The following is a 24,547-nucleotide window of genomic DNA, read 5'->3' as shown; positions in this document are numbered from 1 at the left end:
AAGGTCCTTTTGACTTGATGTAATGATAAACTAATGATTCAACTTTGAAGCATTCTGCACTTTGACCCCAAACATCATTAAACTCTTCTTTTTATTCAGTATTTTGGATAACGAGTTCGAACAACCTATCAACAAAATAAAAGCAAAATAAATATCAAATATCAAATTTAAATGACTAACAAGTGTAATTTTTGAGAGCCAAAATATTAATATTTCGGCACTTATCAACAAACTTACCTAATTTTCACTGGTGCATTTTGAAAGAGTGTCTACAGCATACACCCCCAAAAGGGTGTACGGCGTGCCCTTCGTATTTTGAGCCACAAAATCTCATAAATAACCAAAAACTTTCATAAGAATAAGGCATAAAATTCGTATTTTGAACCACAAAAAATCGTAAATAACTCCACTTAAATTTGTAAAAGAGGACCACAAAATTCATAAAAGTAAGCCACAAAATTCATAACCTAGGGCCGTCTTTTTTTACTTTTAGCTGTCTTTTTTACCACAAAATTCCTAAAAGTAAGCCACAAAATTCATAATTGTAACCACAAAAATATATATATAAACAACCACAAAATCTCATATATGGATCATAAATATCCATAAAAGTAAGCCACAAAATTCGTAAGGGTGTACTGTATACACTTTCATAAAGTGTGCCACAAAAACTCATAAAAACGAGTCACAATGATTGTTCAAGGTGGTGTGTACCGTAGATTTTTCCATTTTGAAATCATGGGGACGGCACGTTTTGCTTTTCCCTCCCGAAACATATATGCATGCATCGTCATAGTGTCATGGCATGAGTAGTGGACGAATCCACTGGTGCTCTTGAGGGAGAAGACAAATAAGGCTTGGGGGGGATTTGCAAAGACTCCACACTTCCTTCTAACATCTCCACAACCCGTCTCATTGATGGTCGGTTTGAAGGATCAGTTTGTATACACCACAGGCCAACTATTATCATCTTCCTTGCACTTGTATTTGCCTCACCATCCATAATGCCATGCAATCCGAGTTCTTCATCAAGCTCAAGACGCTTGTATACCCAATGTGGGAAGTATATTTCACTCGTACAATCAACATCGACACTTATATTCTTTCTTACGCCAACCATTTCCAAAACCATCATCCCGTAGCTATACACATCAGACTTGTGTGAAATCCCACCAAAATTTCTGCTAAATACTTCTGGAGCAATGTAGCCCGCTGTTCCTCTAGCACCTGTTAAAGATATGATACTCTCTTTTTGCGGGCATAGTTTAGCAAGGCCAAAATCAGATATCTTTGGGCAGAAGTCCTCATCTAAAAGAATATTATGAGGCTTTATGTCAAAATGCAAAATTCGTGTTTTGCAACTATGGTGTAAGTACTCCAACCCTCGGGCAATACCAACCGCAATTTGGTACATTCTGTCCCAACCCAACTGGCGATATGTCGAGGAACCACCATCATGTACTAAATTGTCAAGAGATCCGCCAGGCATGAACTCATATATGAGAGCTCTATGGTGACCCTCAAAACAAAACCCAAGAAGAGTCACAATATTTACATGAGAAGTTCTACTAATTGTTGCAACCTCGTTAATGAAATCTTCTCCATTGCCTTTCAACTCTTTCAGAACTTTCACTGCCACGAGGTAGTCATTTTCTAACTTTCCTTTGAAGACACAACCAAAGCCTCCCTGACCTAGTTTAGTTCTGAAGGAGTTGGTAATTTTCTTGATATCGGAGTAAGTGTATCTTTTAAGAGAGAGATAACCACAATTCTTTAGAAATGCCTCAATGTTTCGGCAGTTCTCTGTCTTCTTTTTCCAAAAGAATGTGTATTCACTTTTTGAGAGTTTCTTCATAATAATGCAGAACAACAGAATTCCCATAATCCCTACAATAGAAACAACTGAAGCACAATTCCGAAGAAACTGTTAGATGTGGATAATAATAGTTCTAGGTTATCTTCCTATTACATGTAAACCTAGAGAAGTATAATGGGAAGAGGAAAAGGAAATCTTGCCATCATGTGGATGAAAAAGTTAAGTTGGAGAAACATATGAACGATACCTATTCCGAGAATCAATGGCAATCTACTTCTTCCTGCTAAAACTGTCAAATAGAAAAAAAAACACTGGTTAGACAAGTTTAGAAAGAATGGTGGAAGAAAAGGAATGAGACATAAATTTAATTTACTTTGCACATTCTGACATAGAATAATAGAATAAGCCTATCTAACCAGAAATGCGAGTACCAGCTCTCTTGTTTAAGCATTGAAACTCCAACAACGCAATACTAACAACAACGCTGAACTCTAGCACAACATCACTTGTCCTCTCTTTACAGAAACCCCATCCGGGCCTCGGATCTCCTTTTCCATTAAAGACCCTCATAAATAATTCAAGTGTCCAGTAAAATACACGACGCCTCACAACACCTCATAAAGATTTTATATTCATATATATTAATTGAAACGTCAATATCTCCTCACTCTCGTTTAAGCGTTGGAACTCTCGGTGTCAAGCAAACACTGGCCCCCATCATGGTGACACGCAACTACGCAAGACATTCCTCTTCCCCTAACACATGATATTCAACAAAAAATTAGAAGCCAATAATGAGAATGGATCGATCCCAAAGATTCTGGTCCTCAATTGATGACACCACCGGCAGTTGGAAAAACACACAGTTTTCCAGAATACTGACCGGAGTCAAAACTTCAACTTGTTAATTCGGACACAAATAGTAGACACTGTGTCCATGGCAAGCTCTGCCTCTATAGTGAGCTTAGTTACCAAAGAAGTACTTATCTCTAAAGTTCAGGGCTGCTGGTGTGGCATTTGAAGATGGTGAGATTTTGGGGAGATTGTGAAGGAAATATATCACGTATTAAGAGAATAGATGTAACTGGAAAGATCACAATCGTTGGATTTGATAAGGATTCGTAGTGCTGGGTCATTAATCTTTACGGTATCATTGGTTAAGTTGCGAACTTGATAAGATCTTCCTTCCGCGCCCAATTCTACTTTGGGAACTTGTTCATCACAATCAACAGTAAACCACAAACATAGGGGTGTGTGGTGTTGGTACAAGGGAATTTGATCGGACCAAGAGTTCCACAGTCGAAGGAGGATGGACAAGAACAAGAAGAATAAAGAACCAAATTAGAAGAGAAAAAACCTATTTTTGATTCCCAATTTAGAACAGAAAAAACAGATTCCATAGTCTCAGAGGAACGAAATTCCCTCACTTTGGGTTTTTATTTTTTTTCTTCCCGGGAGGGGGCGAAATTATGTTACTAGAAATAAGGGTTTGGTAAATATCAACAAACTCCATAAATTGTTCTGATTTTTTGGTTGGCACGCCAGTTAACTTGGAAATGGTGTTATAGAAGGAGGACTTGCGGAAGTCGACAGAAAACAGAGGGCTTTTGGGTGGTGCTAATTTCTTGTGCTACACAAGAACGGTCGGTAGGCAAAAAGACTAAATTGAGAGGGAGTTTCCTCACTGATGACAGATCACATGGTATTAAAAATATGATCACCACAGATGGTCACCATATCATTGCTCCCGACAAAATGGCCACCGTAAAAAAATAGTATGTTAAAAGAACCAAGAACCACTGTGATCTTTGTTTATGAAGACTAACAAAACCGTAGTAAGCAATTGTCATGTGCATGTATTATAGATAAGATGTTGTGACAGATTTTCCTGAGTGATTTGAACTGTTGTACATGTAACATGTCTCGTCTTCGACCTCTGGACACAAGTGACTCGCATGCACGCGCATAGATCGGACAAGCCTGCACGCACCGCCTCGATGCGTGAGACTTCCTTCGGGATCCTTTCAATGTTGGATTAGCACTATCAAGATCATTGTCTCGAGAGACGATGCTAAACCTGTAATCGAAAAACTGGAAACAATGGAGTTTCCAAACGCACGGAAACCCACCGCACCTGTCTCTCTCTGGTCCTCTTTCTGTCTCGCCACATCTTTCTACCTACCTATACACATATGTAACTATGTAAGGGAAGAGGGAGGAGTATACGGTAAACCCAGGTAGGGGGTTTCCCCAAGGGTGGTGATGGCCGGCACCAAACGGGGCCAATTTCGGGCAGCTATTGAATTGATTATTGAAATATTATGCAAGTGCGTCTTGATTCCTCCTATTATCAAGTGTGTGATTTGATCGCGTCGAATGACATCCGCTATTCACGGTCAAGTGGCATCACGAACTATCCTAACCACGCAGGCCTCGACTTTCGGCTTTGCATCAGTGCCAAAAGGGAATTGACTTGTGACTTGAGGTTGACTTGAATATTAAAATGAAAACAAGTATGGGATGCAGTTTGCATAGCAACAAAAAGGAGAACTTTTTTGATGCATTTATTCGTCTAGATATATAGATGCAACGGCTTCAAATTATGCTTACTGATACTAATAAAAGGTAAATTACCTGTTCCTAGTATCAATATCAAGTTCCTTCGCGTGACCAATGTCAAGGAGAAGAACATCAATCAATTCAAAGTAATTTACTTACTTTGCATATTCTATAAACGCTTGAGTTTAACGAACGAATGCAAAACCGAAAACAACAACTTCCATGATGAAGCAAACTGACATGGAATAAGAATCTTTCGAATGTCATTACCTTCTTTCTTATTTGTGCACCTGAAACGCGTGATATCACGAGAACATTGCCCCCCTTTGTGTCGACACTGTTGACATGCCTTGGACACATGAAGCCTAATATCAAACTTGGAAGCCAACACAGAGAATACATCACTGGCATTTCTGCTTCCGAGTTCCGATACCCTTGGCAATTCAATAGGCAAACAGTTAAGACCAAAACTGGCGTTACTCGAGACACTAGAATGATAAGGATACTTATAGTAGACAGTGTATCCACTGCAGCCTCTGTAACTGTCATTGCCACGAAAATACTCATCCTGTTTCTTGTCAAGTTCAGGGCTTTTGGTAGTGCATTTGAACAAGGTGAGACCAGGTGATATTGTGAAAGAAATATAGGGTCTAATCGGAAGACTCCAGACCAAGTAATACGCAAAAACATCACAACCGTTTGTCCTAATGAGGTCCCCTAGATTTGGGTCATTAACCCTAATGGAATTTTCTGAGACATTGATAGTATCAAGGTCATACAATACTTCCTTCCTTTCCAGATTGAGTTTTGGAACTGGGTCTGTGCAATTTTGTACGGTGTAGAGCCCACAATTGGTGGAGTTGGACAAAGGGAATCTGATTTGGCCATGAGTTCCACAGTTGAAGGAGTCTGGACACTTCCCAGAAGAGTGATCAAACAGTAGGTGAAAGAGAAGAAAGAGAGCCAAAATGGAGGGAGGAACACCCATTGTGATTTCCCAGTTTAGCGAATATGGATTAATAAACAACCAACAAAGGGGAGAGGAAGGAAAAAAGTTGTGTCTTAAAATAAGGGAATGTTTGTGGTTTTTGTCAAGAAATAGAGGGTGTATGGCTTTACACGCCAGTCGACTTGGAAATTCGGCTATTTTGGAGGACTTGAAAGAAGTCTGATTGAAAGGAAGAGGGAACTTGACCCATGGGAGAAAGTCGGTCGGCAGAAAGACTCCATGGGAGTTTCATGCTCATCTCCTTCATTGACCCGGCAACTTGACCCATTGACAGCCCCAAGGGTTGCTCAGGCTCTCTTGGCTTAGTATTTACTGGTTTGCTCCCTCCTAAATTCTCAAAAATTGGTCTGGCTTTCCTGGCTTAGTATTTACGGGTTGCTCCCTCCTAAAGTTTCAGGTGCGATTTCTCTCTTGTCAACTGTTTGTCCTAAGGAGGCTCTCTAGAATTGGGTCATTAACCCTAATGGAATTTTCTGAGACATTGATATTATCAAGGTCATACAATACTTCCTTCGCTTCCAGCTTCAGTTTTGGAACTGGGTCCGTGCAATTTGTTACATTGTAGAGCCCACAACGGGGATATGTGGAGATGGTCAAAGGGTATCTGATTTGGCCATGCGTTCCACAGTCGAATAACTCTGGACATTTCCCAGAAGAGTGATCAAACACTAGGTGGAAGAGGAGAAAGAGTGCCAAAATGGAGGGAACACCCATTTTGATTGCCCAGTTGACCAAAAATGGATTAATAAACAACCAACAAAGTGGAGAGGAAGGAAAAAGTTTTCTTTGTTCAAAAAAAGTAGTATTAGTACTCTCTTTCTTCTTCTTCTTGTGTGAATTTAAGTGAAGAAATAGAGGGTATTTCTCTGCTTGAGTCGCAAGTCAACATGGAAATATTATTGGAGGAGGACTCAAAAAATTTCAGATTGAAAGGAAAAGGCAATTAGGGCCAGAGTCGCCGAACAAGTTCGTTCAATTGAAAGGGACGGTGGGCCAAAAGACTCCAAAGGGAGTTTCATGCTCATCTTCTTCACTGTGCTCTACATTGACACGGCACTCTAAAGACTTGACCCATTGACTCTTCTCTGCCTCTGTCTCTCTCCAACTTAAATGAAACCATCAAGAGGTCTATTGCGGAAAAACTTGTTTCGGAAATCTTTCATCCTGCATGCGAGAAATATTTGTTTCGTACTCAGGGGCAAAAGAAAAAATGTGAAGAGGGAGAGAGAGATCAAAGAAAATCAACTTTTTACTTTGATTTTACCAACACTAAAGACCGAGGTATAAGCAATGCGGGTGCAAATCAAAATTTACAAACAATATGCACAAAATGTAGTGCATAGTTGGCAAATGGAATGATTTCAGGGTCCATAGTATTTTGCTTACAAAATTAAAGGGAGAATAATTTGTTGGCTACCTCCCTTACCACCCCCACCAAGACCACCATACGACCACGGGGTGCTTGGTCAATGATCGTGATTATTTAATATGCATGAAACTCATATATTGATTCAATCAGAGGCCGTAGCACATGCCAAAACAGAGGGAGAAAAAAGTTTTCCTTGTTCAAAAAGGTAGTGCTCTCTTTCTTCTTCTTCATCTTTTTTTTTTTTTTTTGTGAATTCTAGAGAAGAAATAGAGGGTGTTTCTCTGATTGAAAGGAAAAGGGCAATTAGGGCCAGAGTCGCCGGACAAGTTGGTTCAATTGAAAAGGACGGTGGGCCAAAAGACTCCAAAGGGAGTTTCATGCTCATCTTCTTTACTGGGCCCTTCATTGACCCGGCACTCTAAAGACTTGACCCATTAACCTCTTCGGTTTTTTACCTCTAAAGTCTAGAAATGCTGAATCTAATTCCCATTAAGGAATAATCTGAAGTATTTTTTATTTACCGCTCGGGAAGTGCTACAATACACACCTCTTATTTAGTGTGTATCATATGCACCCTCATTGAAATACACTAAAATGTTATGATTCCCAAAATGTTATGAATGTATTAATCAAAAGTTACGAATCATATGATGAAAAGTTACGAATTTTTAGTATAAAAGTTACGATACGAAATAAAATGTTATGAATGATCAGTCCTACAAGTAATTTTTTTATGAGGTGGCACAATATGAACTATACAATAGGTGCATATGGTACATACCTTAAAATGGTGTATATTGAAGACTTTCCCTTACCGCTAACTCTAGATAGATTGTAAAATGACATTCATGCCCTTATTTTTAAAACGTACTGGTAATACTCGGTTTTGCACAATCTTCTTCCTTATTTGGGATTCTGTTCACGCACAAATCGACTGGCTTTGTTTTGGATCGTTTGGTTTCGATTGAATGATTTCTGGTTAATTCACAGTAATCGATTCTAGGTTGTGAACAGTAATTGATTGATTCTAGGTTGAATTCTATTCAGCCGATTCGGTTGCGGGGTGGATATTTCTCCAACCCAAAAACTGTTGAGTCGGGTCCGACCCGACCCGAACCCGACCAAACCCGCTCGATGGACAGCACTAGTTGCAACCATGGTGTAAGTACTCCAAACCCCAGGCGATACCGAATGCAATTTGGTACAATGCTTCCCACCCCAACTAGCGGCATGTCGAAGAACTACCATCATGTACGAATTTGTCAAGAGACCTATTCGCTATGAATTCATATATGAGAGCTTGATGGCTACGCTCAAAGCAGAATCCAAGAAGAGTCACAACGTGAACATGAGAAGTCCTACTGATGGTTGCAACCTCATTAATGAACTCCTCTCCTTTCCCTTTCAACCCTTTGAGAACCGTTACTGCCACAAGGGAGCCATTTTCTAACTTTCCTTCGAAGATAGAACCAAAGCCTCCCTGACCTAGTATAGTCCGGAAGGAGTTGGTAATTTTCTTAAAGTCGGAATAAGAGTATCCTTTTTGGAGAAAGAGATCCACAATTATTTAGAAATGCCTCGATGTTTTGGTCGTTCTCTGTCTTGGCTTTCCGAAGGAATGCGCGCCCACATTTTGCGAGTTTCTTGATGATAAAGCAAACCAGTGGAATTACCACAATGAACCCAACAGCAAGAATAACTGAGGCACAATTTCAAAGAAATGGTAAGATATGAATAATTTAGTATAACGGGAAGAGGAAAAAGATATCTCGCAATCATTTGAATGAAAAAGTTAAAGCTAATGAAGTAAATGAACAATACCGAATCCGACGATCGCATTGTTTTTATTTACTCCTGCAAAAATTGTGAGAGAGAAAATACATTGGTCACACGAGTTTAGAAAGAACAGTACTGGAAGAAAAGGAATGAGATTTAAATTTAGTTATTTTACCTTGTACATTCTGAAATTGAACAATCCTTAATCAAACAAGAAATACCAGTAGCTCCTCTCTTGTTTAAGTAAGGGAACTCCCCAAAGTCACGTGGACATTGGCCTAACCAGAATATTTGACTATACACAATATTTGGGGTGAGTTTCACACTTGTTTAGTCTTCAATATTTTTTTGTCATTATAATTTTTGGGATTAATCGTTCGTCTCGTCGAGAGTAACCGGAAAAGTAGAAAAATGTGGACCGAAGTTGAAAAAAATTCATGTAAAACGACATTATAGCCACACAAAAAAAAAAAATACCAGCTAGGAATGTAAGCAGTTCAGTTGGCCGACATTTATGAAAAAATATACCGAACCGATCCAATCGATTTTGAATTATTCTGTTCCAAAACCGACTCATTCTACCAACAAACTGCACCGAACCACATTGTATATAGCTGGTTTGGTTCGATGCAGTTTGGACACGGGCCAAATCCTTATCATAAACAGAACCAACTCAAAACCAATTATGTGTACAAATCGTAGCTGGAAAAAAATCAACTCAATAACTTACATGGCACTATGGCAGCCACAAAATGGATTACTAACTGGAAAAGGAAAAAAACTTCTACTCCACAGAATGGAAACAAGCAAACTCTCCGGTTAAAAAAAAAAAAAAGTAAACTCTTACAGTATTAAACAATGAACGAGAGGGTTATATTCGGTCGGTTTTGATCTTAAACGATTTTCAAGTATATGAACGGCTGCCAAACCGATTTGGTTCGATTTTCCTAAAATCAAAACTGCCAAGACCAATCAAAGGTAAAAAAATTGATTAGAATCCCCATAGTTTGGTTCGGTTAAGGCGGTTGAAGAAGTTTAATTGGTATTTCTTATAGCTGATTTTGTCACTCCCCAATTTATTAATGTCACTTTCCTTTTTGTTTTTACTAGGATGAATTTATTAAAACACCCTTGCATTTGGAAAATGAGACAAAGCTAGTCTATACTTTCTTTTAAAAAGACTGAGCTGTTTGTCGACTTTCCCCTATACCCAAAATACCCTTGCACTATTTCCTACACGTCCACACCCAAACGCTACAAGCAATACCTCCTTACCCCAATTATTTTCTCCGTGCAATTCTTCCGCACGTGAAGATCTCCAGAAGTCCTCTCTAGGAGAGGTATGTCTTGCTCTGCAAGTTTAAGTCTCTGATCTCCAATGGAGGCAGAGTTTGTTTAGATCTTTCTCTCTCTTTTTCCCTCTCACCTCCCATACCCTCCCCTTATCTCTATCTCGTCTGTTTCCCCTTTACCAACCCTATATCCCCCCTCTCTTTCTTCTATCTTTCTCTCTCTTTAACAATGTCAGACGATATTGCTTCTCCGGCAGATGATCTCTCACTCCGTTTCAAGTCTTTTTCGCTTACAAATGAGGAGTCTAAAGAACTCACCATCCTCGGTGAGGACATCAAACTGAGCGAGGCAGAATGTCGATTGAGTCTTATTGGTAAGGTGGTTACTACGAAAGCAGTAAACTTGAATGGTTTGAAGAACACTATGGCCCCATTATGGGGCAATCCGTCATGTTTTAAAGTTGTGGAAGTTGGGGACAATCTTTTTCAGTTTGTTTTTGGCAAAGAAGATGAAATCTTTCGAGTGTTAGCCGGCAAGCCTTGGTTTTTCAATAACAGTTTCTTGATTCTTTCTCGATGGAGTCCGGAGATGAAATTACAACAGTTGGTGTTTCAACATTCGCCAATATGGGTTCAAATATGGGGTTTGCCCCTACAGTTTTACTCCCACGAGGTGGGAACATAGTTTTAAATATCGGCCGATACGAACCCGTATCGGCCGGTTCGTACCGGTATTTTGGACTCCCGGTTCGGATATTGGCCGGTATATCGGTGAGACTGAAATTCACAGGCGAATCGGCCGGTTCCCGATACGTATCGGTATTTAACCAATTTTTGGACCGGTACGGCCGGTACGGCCGATACGTATCGGTTCGGAAAAAAAAAAAAAAAACATAAAAAACCAAAAAACAGAGCAAAAGTATATTTTAATGTCTTAAAAGCGATTATAGCAAAATTATGTATGACTTAAATGCTATGAGCTTGAAACTAGTTGTGGCTAGCGATTATGTAATGTAAAACCTCTATGGTGTGTTTATTTTAATGTCTTCATCTTATTTTTGCTATTTATGTCAATTATATCGAACTTATAATGTTGCATTTTTCTCATATTTGTAAAATCTTATTGACTTGCGGGTTTTGATAAATTATCGGATATTTCACATGAAGAGAATGGGCTATTATATGTCTTAAATTAATTAAAATGTGATAATTTAAGCTAATATTTGGGGCAAAAGTATATTTTTCAAGTTTTATACATGTTGCTGATGATTTTTAAAAATTCACGACCGCGACACCCGATTCCCGCAACGTATCACCGATATGTCCCGATACCGATATACCGTGACCGATACCACGACGGCGACCGATACCGCGATTTAAAACTATGGGTTGGAACCAAAATTGGGAATAGCATGGGAGAATTTCTTGACATCTCCATGCCTGGATCAGGTTGTAGAGAGGGGCGCCTCATGAAGATCCTCGTCAATATCAATATCACTACTCCTATTCGGAGGGGTATGAAATTGAAACTTGATGATGGATACCCTTTTTGGGTGGAGTTCCGGTACGAAAAACTTCCCACTTTTTGTTGTTATTGTGGGTATCTCGGCCATGAACAGAGGAGTTGCATGCAACAAGCCAAGGATATGGAAAATGGAAAGTTTGTAGTAGAAACGAAGTACGGGAACTGGCTGAGAGTTTCTCCGAGCAAGTCTTCCGGCTGGCGTAAATACGGGCCCGGGGGAAACCGGTGGCGTCCGAGCTCACCGGCTAAATCTGGTAATGGCAGGTCCCCTTCTCGAGGCGCCAATCTTGGGGAAGATACCAATCAACATTCAAATTCGGAACGGGATTTGGAAGTTAGAGATTTGGAAGTCAAGGGTTTTCAGGTACAGATTGGTGATACAGGCGAGAAGGACGCTTTCCAAGCAGGAAACTCAAAACAGTCTTTTCCTTCCAAAACGAATTCCGCAGCTAATGGTAACCTCAAGCCTAGAGCACTTGGGCCTTCTCTTGAACAAGAAGGGGCTAATAGGCCTAAATTTTGTTTAGACCCAATTACTCTAACTCTGGTACCCATAGAGCCCACTATCCCTTTACCCCACAAGCCCAACCTCACCAATTCTCAAAAGGCCACTATTATCCCTTTAGACCACATATTCCTACCAACACTAATACCCATATTAGCCCACCTGGTCCTCTGATTACCATCTCCACCAACACAAATTTTAACCCCCCACCCGAACCACAAACATACCCACTCCCGACCCGAATCTCTTATGCCATTCAAATACCGCCCTACCCAAAAATCCCCAAATTGAAAACCCTACCCAGCTTTTTAGTTCACATGAATTCTCAGAGGGAGTTTTTAGCTCTGGACTGGCGCATTCTTCGCAGAAGAAAAGAGGTAGACTTGTTGGTAGTAAATCCAAGTCTGACAAAAGACGGGGACAAATACATCAGAAAATCGGCTCTAAGTTGGTGAATGAGGTGAGCTCTTCCTCCGGCGCATCTGTTGGTGTTGGAAGCAAGAGGCCCAGCAGCGTGGGTGACAACCAAAGCTCGGCTTGTGATGTCGATGAAGTATGTTCTCCTGCTAAGAAGCCTCGGCTTGGTAGGGGTAATTCAGAGGCAAGTCAGGATAGTGTTATGGACGAGGCACTTGCTATAGATACGGTGGAGGAAGCCAACCGGAATTGGCCCCAAGGTGCCAAATGAAGCTACTATCGTGGAATTGTTGGGGTATTGGGAAGCCTCGGACATGCCATCAACTCAAAGCGTTGGTCAAATTCCACTCTCCTGATTTTGTTTTTCTTTCCGAAACTAAGAATAAACCAAAAAATTAGATTCAGTTCGTAGAAGAATAAATATGAGTAATGGTTTCTGGATTGACCCAATTGGCCTCTCGGGAGGATTGGGTTTTTTTTGGAACGATTCTGTTGCTTTTGAAGTTTTTAAGTTCTGTAATTTTTTTGTTGACTTTATGGTTAAAGACTTAGATTCTCATTCATCTTGGCATTTACTGAATGTGTACCTTAGTTCAGAAGAGCATGTTTGTTACCAACAGCTTCTTTACTTGTCTGATTACATTCGGGATCTTAATGCTGAAGTTGTTGTTTGGGGAGATTTCAATGATATTTTGTATTCGGAGGAAAAACGGGGAGGTTTACAACGTAGTCGAGGAAGCTGTGGGCGTTTTCAAACTTTACTCAATAATTGTGGTTTGTTGGATTTGGGCTTTCGTGGCTATCCATTTACTTGGCGTAACAACCACAGTGGAACTGATTTCATTGAATCTCGTTTGGACAGAGCATTGGTTTCCTCTTCCTGGAGTACCCAACACCACCAGGCTGTGGTGGAACATCTAGAATGTGTGGGATCCGATCATAAGGCTTTGCTTCTTTGCACTATGCCTAACACCAGGCGATATGTTACCCCGTTTTGTTTCGACGCCCGGTGGTTTGAATATGACGATGTTAAGCAAATTGTGCAGACTCAGTGGGAAGATGACATTGTGGGGTCCCGGCTGTTCTGTATTAGCCAAAAAATTAAGAAGTGCAGGTTGGCTCTGAAGTCCTGGAGGTCATCCCAAAATCTGAATTCTAGAAAGGAGATTGATGGCATTAAGGAGGATATTGATAGACTGGAAGCACACGGGCGCGAATTTCACTTGAAGGAGATTGCAGGTTTGGAGGATAATTTGACCAAAGCATGGGAAAAGGAAGATGTATTGGAAGCAAAAGTCGCATTAGAAGTGGCTTCAGTTTGGAGATCGTAACACTTCCTTTTTTCATGCAAGCACGGTGGCAAGACGTAGGCGTAATCACATTTCGGGGATTGAAAATTCAGCAGGGGTTTGGATTTCAGAGCAAAAGACAGTTCTAGCAGAGTTTCAAAGTTTCTTTGCTGGTCTGTTCACTTGTGAGGACAATCAACAAGATAATAGGGTTGTCCACCTTATCCCCAGGCGGGTCACGACATCTATGAATAGTTCTCTAATCAGAGCTTTTTCCACGGGAGAGATCAAAGCTGCCTTATTTGATATGCATCCCAACAAAGCGCCGGGATATGATGGAATGACTCCAGGTTTCTTTCAGAAGTACTGGGACATAGTGGGCTTGGATGTTTGCCGGGCTGTGCGGAGTTTTTTTCACGGTGGGAAGATGCTCGGAAGTTTGAATCGCACTAATATTGTATTAATTCCAAAGATTCCAACTCCCACTAAGGTTGGTCAGTTTCGGCCCATTAGTCTTTTTACCACAATTTACAAGGTCATTGCCAAAGTCTTGGCTAATCGTCTTCGTCAGTTTCTGTCCTCTATTATTTCGGAAAACCAAAGTGCTTTTGTAGGGGGTCGCCAGATAACAGATAATGTACTTATTGCGCATGAACTAACACACTACATTCAGCATAAACGGTCTGGCACAAAAGGGGTGGCTGCATTTAAACTTGATATGGCCAAGGCATACGATCGAGTGGATTGGCGTTATCTTGAGCAGGTAATGAGGCAGCTAGGTTTCCACACCTTATGGATGTGATGGGTCATGGAATGCGTAAAAACGGTATCCTTCTCTATAACCGTGAATGGGGAAGCTGGGGAGTCTTTTCACCCTAGTAGAGGTATTCGCCAAGGCTGCCCGTTATCACCTTATTTATTTCTATTGTGTGGTGAGGGATTCACAGCGCTTTGCAATGATTATGTAAGTAAAAAGCTTCTCTATGGCTTTCGTATTAATCGTCATTGCCCGGTTGTTTCCCATTTATTATTTGCGGATGATTCTGTTTTGTATTGTCAAGCAACGGAACGAGATTGTGCTGCTCTATATAATATTCTAGAGTTGTATGAAGCTGCTTCTGGTCAGAAAGTTAACAAAGACAAGTCATCGGTTTTTTTCAGTCCAAACATCTCATCTGAAACTCGTCTTACATTAGCTAATCGTGTTGGGATCTCCATGGAAGCCAAAGAGGCTAAGTACTTAGGCCTCCCTGTCTTTCTTGGAAATTCCAAGCGTGAGCTTTTCTCATATGTGAAAGACCGTACGATTAAACGGTTAAGATCATGGATAGATTCAAGGCCAAACTCAGCTGGTAGGGAAGTCTTAATCAAATCAATTCTCTTGACAATTCCAAGCTATGCTATGTCCTGTTTCCGGTTGCCCAAACAGCTAATGAATCAAATCTCTGCCGAGATTGCAAAATTTTGGTGGGGTTCAAAAGAAGGGGAACGCAAAATTCACTGGATAAAATGGGATAAGCTGAGTCGGTGTAAAGGCAAAGGTGGACTGGGATTTCGTGACTTGGAAGTTTTTAACAGGGCCTTGATAGCTAAACAAGGGTGCAAGTTGATTTCCGGTGAACCATCTCTCTTCAAACGAATTTTCAAGGGCAAATACTTTCCCAACACGACTTTCTTCAATGCAAATGTAAGCAGCCAGGCATCGTGGGCTTGGAGAAGCATTTGTTGGGCTAGAGAGTTACTCAATAAAGGTTGGAGGTGGCAGGTTTGTTCAGGAAAAGACATTCGAATTTGGGAAGACCCTTGGCTACCAAAACCACCAACTTTCAAGGTCAGCTCGAGTTCGGTAAGAAGTAGCACAATAACTTATGTTTATGATCTTATTGACAATTCCACAAAGACTTGGAAGATGCAGCTGATCAAAGAAAGTTTCAATGAAGAAGAGGCAACTGTTATTCTTTCCTTGCCTATTAGTACCACGCAAAGAAGGGATCGCAAAGTTTGGCACTACTCCCCAAATGGTGTATTCACTGTAAAATCTGCTTATTGCTTGGAAAAAGAGAGCTTGATCAATGAGCTGGATAATCACGGAGCTCAAACTAGTTCTGCTAATGTGATGGCACTGATTTGGAAGAAGTTATGGGGCTTGCCTATCCACCCAAAGATCAAATTTTTTGCTTGGAAGTATTTCAATGAAGCTCTAGCAACCAACTCAACCCTAACCGCTAAGAAGGTACGTTCTGATCCAATTTGCTCACTGTGTGGAAATGCGGAGGAATCTATTTGTCATTTGTTGTTCCGATGTGATTTTGCTTCAAAAGTGTGGATTTTTTCACCTTTTCGTCTTAGACCTGAGGAGCTTGAAAACTGTAGACATATGTCTGACTGGTGGCATTGTATTTGCGATCGTATCCGTTTAGCTCATCTCCCCTTTTCAACATTGGGTCTTGGCCTTTCATATTGCTGGTGGATCTAGAAAACTCGAAACGATTTGGTGTTTAATGGTACAAGTTGACCTGCGGAGGCAGTTAATGGAAAGGCACAAGCCGATTTTTTTGAGTTTCTAGAGGCTAACGTCAAGCCTTCCCCTACTCAAGTGGCTTCTTCAAATCCTGAGACTTTGGTTTGGAAGAGACCTGAGGATGGCATGATAAAAATTAATGTTGATGCAGCGGTATCAAAGGCAACGAGCACTATTGGCACAGGAGCAATTGCTCGGAATGCGAACGGCTACATTTTGGGAATCTTTATTAAGTCATATGAAGGTCTCACCTCTCCACGGCTTGCGGAGGCTATGGCAATTAGAAATGGAATGAATTTGGGTGTTGCTCTGAATGTAGGACGTGTTCTTATTGAATCGGATGCGGAATCGATTGTCCGAAGCTGTTCCATGTCAAAAAATCCACCCTCTGATATTGCAGTTTTGGTACAAGATTGTTTAGCTTTGAAGGATTCGTTTCAGTTGTGTGATTTTAATTTTGTCAAACGTGATTGTAATAGGGCTGCACATGCTTGTGCAAAGAAAGCCCTTTCTTGTAGTTTGTCCGGTTTGTGGACAACTACCTTGCCCCTTTGGGGCTCCTCTCTCTCTGATGGTTAGGCGTTTTTCTGCCTTTCATATTAATAAAATCTTCTCTCTTTTGTTAAAAAAAAAAAAAACAATACCTCCTTTCCCGTAAAACCGAAAAAACAGAGGAAACGATGCCTAAAACCAGAAGAACGGCTCATCTCTCTCCCACTCTCTCTCTCTCTGCGAAGGGTAGACGGTGGGGGCCTGGGGTAGCCTCATTACAACAACTCGGTTGGTCTCTCTCGCCCGTGCTCGGCAAATGGTAGACTGTGGGTCTTGCTTCAATTTCACCATTACTTTGTTTCCATTTTTTCCCACTGTTTTGTGATGAAGGCAATATATTCTCTTGCATACTTATTAGCAAAGCCCTCTGATGTGATTTGCCTACTAACTGGTTGATACAAAGATTCAATGACGACTCAATTTATCGTTACTTAATTTTTATGTTTTCCGACAGTTTCTTAAGAAGACAACATTTCCCTCATGCAAACACAAGGAACCCCATGAATTTCCTTCAATCATCCCAAGGTACGTAACGCGATTTCATCACTAATCAAAGATTTAGTCTGAAACCCATTACTTCGTCAATGTCTTTGAATTAATTCTGATTAATCTCTATTCAAATGTACTCCCCCCTAAATCCTCCAAATTGCAGGGTCTTCAACCCTTTGATCTTTACGTAAAGGGATCAAAAGTTGATTGATAGCTTCTTCAATTTTCTTATTTGAATTTGCTTTCTATAAAATATGTATAATTCACCAATTTCGGTTTCTTTATTCTCGGATTGTGGGTTTTTTTCCCCCTATTTTGTTCTTGTGTAATTAACCATCTACTGCTGCCCAGCTCTAGTTGCACAGTTCTTCGTTCGATGTTTCTTTTTTTTTTTTGGTAAATTCTTCGTTCGATGTTGCCCACTACCCAGAATCTCTTCCTGCCGGACTTAATGGTAAGCATTCCTTAAACGTGTTGGTCTAATGCTGAGTTTAGACCATGGTCATGCCATATTCTTATTGGACTTAAGATGTTCAATGAACTGTTTCTGATCTCCATTAGTATAATCCTAACAAGTTTCATAGATTATATCTTCCTTACCCGTCTCTTTGATGGTAATTGGTAAATTGACATTCAAGATCCCACTGCAAAGAGAAATCAATGAAAGAGAAAGAGGACCTAACAGAAAATGCTATGGGTCGTCAAGTTCGATTTGATTTGGTAGACACCAAATGGGGAAAAAAAAAAATTGAAGAAAAAAGAGAGGAAAAATCAGGGGCAAAAAATTAAGAGAAGTGAAATTTACCCTTTTCACTTGGCTGGGATCATATACATGGTCTTTCCATTTCCTGAGGGTGTTTTGTCCTCCTATCCTCAACTTAGTAATTGATTAGATATTTTTCATTGTGGAACTGGGAATCAAATACTAGAGCTACACTTCCTTTCCATGAGAGATCCACCATTTGAATTTGAATGTAGGAATCACAGTAACGGAGAATTTAGTTTAGACACAGGATTGCTTTAACAAAGTCGAATGTGAAGAGGAGAGGATGAGTGGTGCATGTTGCACATCACACGCTACAAATAAGATGTGGATGGCACGTAGGAGATCTAGAAGATGCAATGTTCACAGCAGGCTATTAACGTTTCTGGAGAAGTTGGCCCAGCAAGATGAGAAGCATTTGATGGAGATTAAAGAAGGGAAAAAAAACAGAATACTACGCTGGAAATTAGGGGCAAGTTAATTTCTTTGGACAATAAATAGATAGTCATTACAAGTGTCTACTGTCGGTTGATTACCTAAAATAAATGCATGCGCAAGTGATTTCGTTTCTGTATAACTTTCATTTCCCTTCATATATTTGAAGATTCATACTCATTGTTCATATATATAAGCATTAGTGTGCGAATATGTACTATATGCTTGTGTCTGGGGTTGGGGTGTGTGTAATTGTGTATATTTTTATGTCTATGAATTCTTTTGTGGTATGGGCTACGCCATGAAGAATAACATCACGAATTTTCTTTTAGCTTTTGAATATACATATTTCTTGAAGGCCATTTATGGAATGAACACAACATGGAAATTATTGGAGGATATTTTTTTTTGGAATTCAAGGAATACCGGGTTCAGCCATTGACTAGTCTAGATAAGGGATCGTAGGTTTCTTGAGCTCTTCTTCAAAAGAATGCTCTCAAAGTTACCTAGGTTATGAAGTATGATGAAGCAGAAGAGTGAAGTGTTGATAATAGTTCAGTTGTTGTTCTCAATCCTGTTGGAGGTGAAATTTGCCATTCATATTAGTCGTAGTTTTATCCAGCACAAATACGGAGTAGTGGAAATCTCTTTCGAATAGGAAGATACCACTTCCTTGGTCTTCCCCACAGGGATAAACATATAAAAGGATGGATCCCAATCAACAATGAGACCTCTGCCCAAGTGGCAGTCAGTGGAAATATGGTACCAGCTTGGAATGCTATACGAACCAGATTCATGGTGCGCAATTCTTTGGCTAGCTGTTTTGCAGAGACGTAAAACCGAAGACAGATTGAGGAAATGGGGTGTGATTGTGAATGACTGTTGTTTTTTGTGTAGCAGCAATGCGGAGAATCACTCTCATCTCTTTTTTCAATGTCCATTCTCTCTATCTGTTTGGCAACATCCAATTAATAAGAACCTGATTCAAGGTGTACCATGGAATTTGAAAAATATCTTGCAGTGGTTCAGTATAAATGTCAAGGGGAAAGGTCTGCGTACCATCTGTCTCGGGGCTTCTTTAGCAAGCAGTAGAGTATGGCATATGACGGGAGCGAAATTATAGTATCTTTCAAGGCCAAGCTACAGATGCAATTCAATTTTGCACCACTCTAAATGACATGAGGTGTTTTTTGAGCTATAAGATAAGAGAATGATGAAGCCTTCCCAAAGCAATCAAGCAATCTGCCTGAACTGGGGGCTACCTGGCAGGATTTTGAGGCATACCTGCGTGATTTGTACTTAGATTTCATGTTGTATAGTGCTGTACAGTCAACTTTAGGTGGTTTGTTCTGGGGTTTTAATTCCTAACAGTGTATTCTTTTGGTTTCGTGCTTAATAAAAGTCTTGCACCTTATCCAAAACAACAACGAGACCTCTACCAAACCAATATATCTTATGTTTTTGCCCACACGCTCTCTTTCAGTATCATAAATGGACGACGGTCATAAGAACTAGGAGACAAGTAAAAGAGAAAACGCCTATCAAAAAAAACAGAAAATTGGTCTAAGCTCCCCGAAGTAGTGGTCTATTGGGCCATTAGCCCATGCTATGTTCGTGTAAGGTTTAGAGCCCGTTGATGTAAAAGTATTATCGTTTAGAGTCCATTAATGGACAAAAATACCCTATAATTACACCTGTTGTTTACTCTCGCGGTCTCGCGCTCACCACGATCTCCCCCAGGAAAAATGATAGCTGCAGCCCAACCGCCCAGATCATACCCAGCTCTTCTCTGCTAGACTGCCACCAAATCCTTCACCTCGACCTCCCAATCGCTGACAGAGACACAAACCTCTACTCTGCCGGAGTTCCGTTACCATCGACGGAGCTCTCAAACTTGGGACGGTATTTTCGAACAGACCAAATCTTCTCAAGAAAGGGCGATTCAGCTCTCCTCCACACTCAATTCCGCAGGCATTCCGTTACCGACGACCGAGCTCTCAAACTTGGACGTCTGTCACTGGAGTATATTATGGATTTATTGGTTTCTAGTATCATAGAGTGCAAGAGTGTTTAATAAATTCACCCTAATAAAAATAAAAATGAGAGTGGCAAAATCATTAGCCTTCTTACATACCTAATATCAGTTATTGGGTACTTTTTCATCTTCAATGTGGTTTTTTTTTTTTTTTGTTGCTTTTAGTCATAATTTTATACTATGTAAACTCCACTAGTTTTGTGACTTTGTTGAGACAGATAATCAATCTAAAATATAAAATGTTAATAAAATAAAATTCAAAACAAAACAAACAAAAGTACCAAAATTATAGCGTGAACTCACCCTAACTACAATGCTCAACTCTCATACAATATCTCTCTACTCACTCTTACAGAAACCCCGCCCGGGCTTCCTCCTCGAAAGACTGTCTAGAAGTCCAATAAAGAAAGTACTTTCTCCGTTCTTAAATAAGTGTTCAGCACGCAAATCTAAACTTTTAAAAAGATGCATTTGTTTCGTTACAAAAAATAATTTTTTCCACAAATGAATAAATAACAATGAGTTCTATTAGATTGTGAAAAAAAAATAGATTTTTAAAAGAAAAACATGCATCTTTTGAAAGGCTGTAATTTGCATGCCAAACACTTATTTAGGGATAGAGGGCAGTGGCAACACAAGATTTGTGTATTGCAAGGGCCCGAATCACATGTAATCTCATATTGATACTAAAATATACGTCATACTTTATAAATATATGTTGCCACATGCGAGGCCCGAAGAAGACACGATATTGTGTTTATGTGCGTAGCCATTGTTTAATTTTATACACGCAACCTTAAAAATGATTGATAACTTGAAACGGTAGGACTTTTTGATGCAAAAATTTAACAGCTCTACTAAAAACGAGTAGTTTTTTTATCATGTCTTTTAATTTCTAGTCTAAATATCTATTCACAGTTTTTAGTGTCATTTGGTCGTTCGAAGAGTCATTGAGTCATTCAAAGAGTCTACCTAGTTTTCTATAGTCAAAGTAATTGTTTTCATTTAATTCTATCGTCGAAAATCTAAGTTTATTTTTCCTATGCTTGGAGGGATGTTCCAAGTGTGCCTATAAATTAGGTTGCTATGAATGAAATCTTTAGAGAGTGTGTTGAATTAAAATAGCCTTTGGCTTGTGAGAAGATATAACTTCTTGTAACTCTTATCCTTCGGTGGATTCCGATAGGTGGCGAGTTCCCCGTTTCTGTATCTCTTAGGTGGATTCCTTAGAGTGGTGAGCGGTCCCCAGCCCTGTATCCCTCGTTAAACCCTCGGGTGGTGTCAATCTGTATCCGTTGGTTCCCTAACTTGGGTGGTGAGCTTTATCCTTTTTTCCCTTTTATCCTCTTTTTACTTTTCTTCAATCCCGTCTACAAAATCCGGCATCAAATTGGTATCAGAGCTTTGGGTTCAATGGCAAGTTATTGTTGCTTGCAATTTCGAACAACGCCGGATGAAATCTTTTCAGACAAGGATTCTTCTTCTTCACTACCAATAGTGGATTGGAATTTGCCTCCAGTTTATGATGAGTACACCGAAGACGGATTCTTGATCCTAGCCTATACGATAACCAGAATTCTACTCCTATGAGTTTTGATTCTAAGGCATCACTTTTATTGTGCTTTGATGAGTTAGGCAATGCCCACAATTCGTTTACACGGGGGCATGAATTGATTCTGATGAAGAGTTGTAAACAAGTTCTTAAACTGCACAAGGGTGATTGTGCAATGGGAATTCTTAATGAATTGGTTGTGGTTTCCCCTGATGTGGTAGGAGTTGGTAGGGCCAACAGCATTACAAAGAAACTTCTTGGTGCACCTTCAACCAGAAGTTCTGAGCTCAACATGGTTAATGAGATTATTGATGTGAAAGTTAAAGTAGAAGTTTTGTGGAAAAAAAGAAAAAAAGGAAGCGAATGCAATGGCAAAGAAGTCAGTGAAGATTCAAGGGCGAATCTTTTTCAACCAGGGGAGAATCATGCAGAAATTTAACAGCTCTACTAAAAACGAGTAGATTTTTATCATGTCTTTTAATTTCTAGTCTAAATATCTATTCACAGTTTTTAGTGTCATTTGGTCGTTCGAAGAGTCATTGAGTCATTCAAAGAGTCTACCTAGTTTTCTATAGTCAAAGTAATTGTTTTCATTTAATTCTATCGTCGAAAATCTAAGTTTATTTTTCCTATGCTTGGAGGGATGTTCCAAGTGTGCCTATAAATTAGGTTGCTATGAATGAAATCTTTAGAGAGTTTGTTGAATTAAAATAGCCTTTGGCTTGTGAGAAGATATAACTTCTTGTAACTCTCATCCTTCGGTGGATTCCGATAGGTGGCGAGTTCCCCGTTTCTGTATCTCTTAGGTGGATTCCTTAGAGTGGTGAGCGGTCCCCAGCCCTGTATCCCTCGTTAAACCCTCGGGTGGTGTCAATCTGTATCCCGTTGGTTCCCTAACTTGGGTGGTGAGCTTTATCCTTTTTTCCCTTTTATCCTCTTTTTACTTTTCTTCAATCCTGTCTACAAAATCCGGCATCACTTTTTACCCACACATAAAGTAATTTTTTTAAAAATTTCCCACTCGAGACTTGCAAAGGCCAATCGCATGGAATTTTTCTTAATTAACTTGAAAATTAGTATAATACCAAAAAATATTTAGAATTGTGCAGGGACCCGAGTCCCCTCCAGCACCTTCCTAGGACCGCCCCTAACGGAGGGAGTAGGTCGAGACACCATATATTGTTTCTTATGTGTTAAATATGGACTCATTCGGCTAAATAAGCCATTTGACTTCTTTTTTTTTTGTTCTGATTCAATTTTTTTTCGCATTTGTTAGTTTTTCGTCAATTTTTTGAGAATTATTGCTTTGTCATGATGAGAGGAATCTCAAAAGTAAAAAATTATGATCAAAATCTAAATTTTTTTAAATAAAGACAAAAATAAGCCAGTCTTGTCGTATTTTTTCCAAAAAAAAATTTTGAATTTCGATCGGAATTTTTTACTTTTTAGATTCCTCTCGTAATGGCAAAGCAATAATCTTCAAAAAATCGACGAAAACTAACAAATGCAAAAACAAAATTGAATAAAAACAAAAAAAATAAACCAAATGGTTTATTTAGCCAATGAGGCCTATATATACAACACCTCAAAAAAGATTTTGGGATTCGTTTATAAATAGAAATATCAGTACCACCGGTGTTTCAAGCGTCGGAACTCTGTGGTGTCGCGTGAGCAACGGCCACTGCCAGCGAGAAGGTGTTTACCAATTTTTCCCTCGATCAGAGATTTCGGGAAACAATGCCAACAACAAAAATAAGAGCGAATGCGGCTATGTCTTCACAAGACGGATCCGTGGTTCCACGCCGTATTTCAGGACTTCACCGGAAGAGAAATGGTAGTCGAGTCAAATGTGAGATTAAGAACGAAATTGAAGACAAATGGAAGACTTCCATTAATCTTCAACGATTGATCCATCGCCGTGAGCGACACATCGAAGATCCTAAGTTAAGCTTAGAATATGAAATTCTACTCCTACTCCTAATTATAACCCGAATGGGTTAGTAGTGCCAAAAATTAAGACAAATAAAGATAGACTTTGATTTGTTGGAGAGGAATTACAATGAAGTCTTAAAAGACTATTTATAGAAAACAACAAACGTAGGAAATAACTTCCTAACTTCTCCACTAGTCTTCATTCAATCTTTTGCTTCCACTTGTCAAAATAACTTCCCACTTCCCTTCAAATGTGTAGGAGCATGACAAGTGTCCTTTTAACTTCCACATGTGTAGGAGCAAGCCAAGTGTCCTGCATGCAAATAATAATAAAAGGAATACTAATGTTAGTTCTAATATTAATACGAATACTTAATAATAATAAAATAGGAAGCATTCTCATAATTGCCACCTTTCGGTCGATCATCGACAGGCGGTGAAATATGGTGTAAACAATGCCCCCTTATTCATTTGGGTGAAGAACTAACGTAACCCAAGTGAATAATTTCACTAGTTTTAAATCACCCCTCTGTCGATATCGACGGGTAATAACTCTTTATGGTGTAAACATTTATGCCCTCCAACTCAATTGGGCAATCAATTGATACCAGAAACGGATCATGTTGGACATACGTGGCCTATCGAATAAAGGCCTATATATCAAAACTCTACGAATGGCATATCGATAAAAGGATTTATGCCATGAGCCTT

The 24,547-nt window shown here is 39.7% G+C and overlaps 2 protein-coding genes and 1 long non-coding RNA gene across 4 annotated transcripts; 1 reads left to right on the top strand and 2 right to left on the bottom strand.

The window, feature by feature from the left end:
• Window positions 1–592: 592 nt before the first annotated feature.
• Window positions 593–6,366, bottom strand: LOC131302116 (LEAF RUST 10 DISEASE-RESISTANCE LOCUS RECEPTOR-LIKE PROTEIN KINASE-like 2.4). 2 transcript variants are annotated; one of them, XM_058328748.1, is made up of 3 exons: window positions 4,646–6,366; window positions 2,064–2,105; window positions 593–1,902 (listed from the first exon to the last, which is right to left on the bottom strand). In XM_058328748.1, exons 1-3 carry the CDS (start codon window positions 5,361–5,363, stop codon window positions 791–793), a joined length of 1,872 nt encoding a protein of 623 aa, XP_058184731.1. In that variant the 5' UTR covers window positions 5,364–6,366; the 3' UTR covers window positions 593–790. The 2 variants fall into 2 exon arrangements, with proteins under 2 accessions (XP_058184731.1, XP_058184732.1); XM_058328749.1 differs by having other exon boundaries at window positions 2,064–2,096.
• A 3,684-nt stretch (window positions 6,367–10,050) lies between these two features.
• Window positions 10,051–10,506, top strand: LOC131299756 (uncharacterized). The gene has a single exon (XM_058325335.1). The coding sequence runs from the start codon at window positions 10,051–10,053 to the stop codon at window positions 10,504–10,506; it is 456 nt and encodes a 151-aa protein (XP_058181318.1).
• Window positions 10,507–23,917: 13,411 nt separating this feature from the next.
• LOC131302110 (uncharacterized) lies at window positions 23,918–24,287 on the bottom strand. The gene is made up of 2 exons (XR_009191600.1): window positions 24,249–24,287; window positions 23,918–24,149 (listed from the first exon to the last, which is right to left on the bottom strand). It is a non-coding gene; the product is annotated as an uncharacterized LOC131302110 (long non-coding RNA).
• Between the last annotated feature and the right edge of the window lie 260 nt (window positions 24,288–24,547).

Source organism: Rhododendron vialii, chromosome 9a, assembly GCF_030253575.1.
Source record: "Rhododendron vialii isolate Sample 1 chromosome 9a, ASM3025357v1".
Taxonomy (NCBI): Eukaryota; Viridiplantae; Streptophyta; class Magnoliopsida; order Ericales; family Ericaceae; genus Rhododendron; species Rhododendron vialii.
This window is presented reverse-complemented; position numbering and strand designations above follow the sequence as displayed.

Excerpts from the sequence above, each read along its gene's own strand:
- LOC131302116 (XM_058328748.1), bottom strand. The coding sequence starts at position 5,363 with ATGGGTGTTCCTCCCTCCATTTTGGCTCTCTTTCTTCTCTTTCACCTA. Across the intron at positions 2,106-4,645 it reads GTGCACAAATAAGAAAGAAG|TTTTAGCAGGAAGAAGTAGA; the intron begins GTAATGACATTC and ends TCTATTTGACAG. Across the intron at positions 1,903-2,063 it reads GCCATTGATTCTCGGAATAG|TTGTTTCTATTGTAGGGATT; the intron begins GTATCGTTCATA and ends ATTGTGCTTCAG.
- LOC131299756 (XM_058325335.1), top strand. The coding sequence starts at position 10,051 with ATGTCAGACGATATTGCTTCTCCGGCAGATGATCTCTCACTCCGTTTC.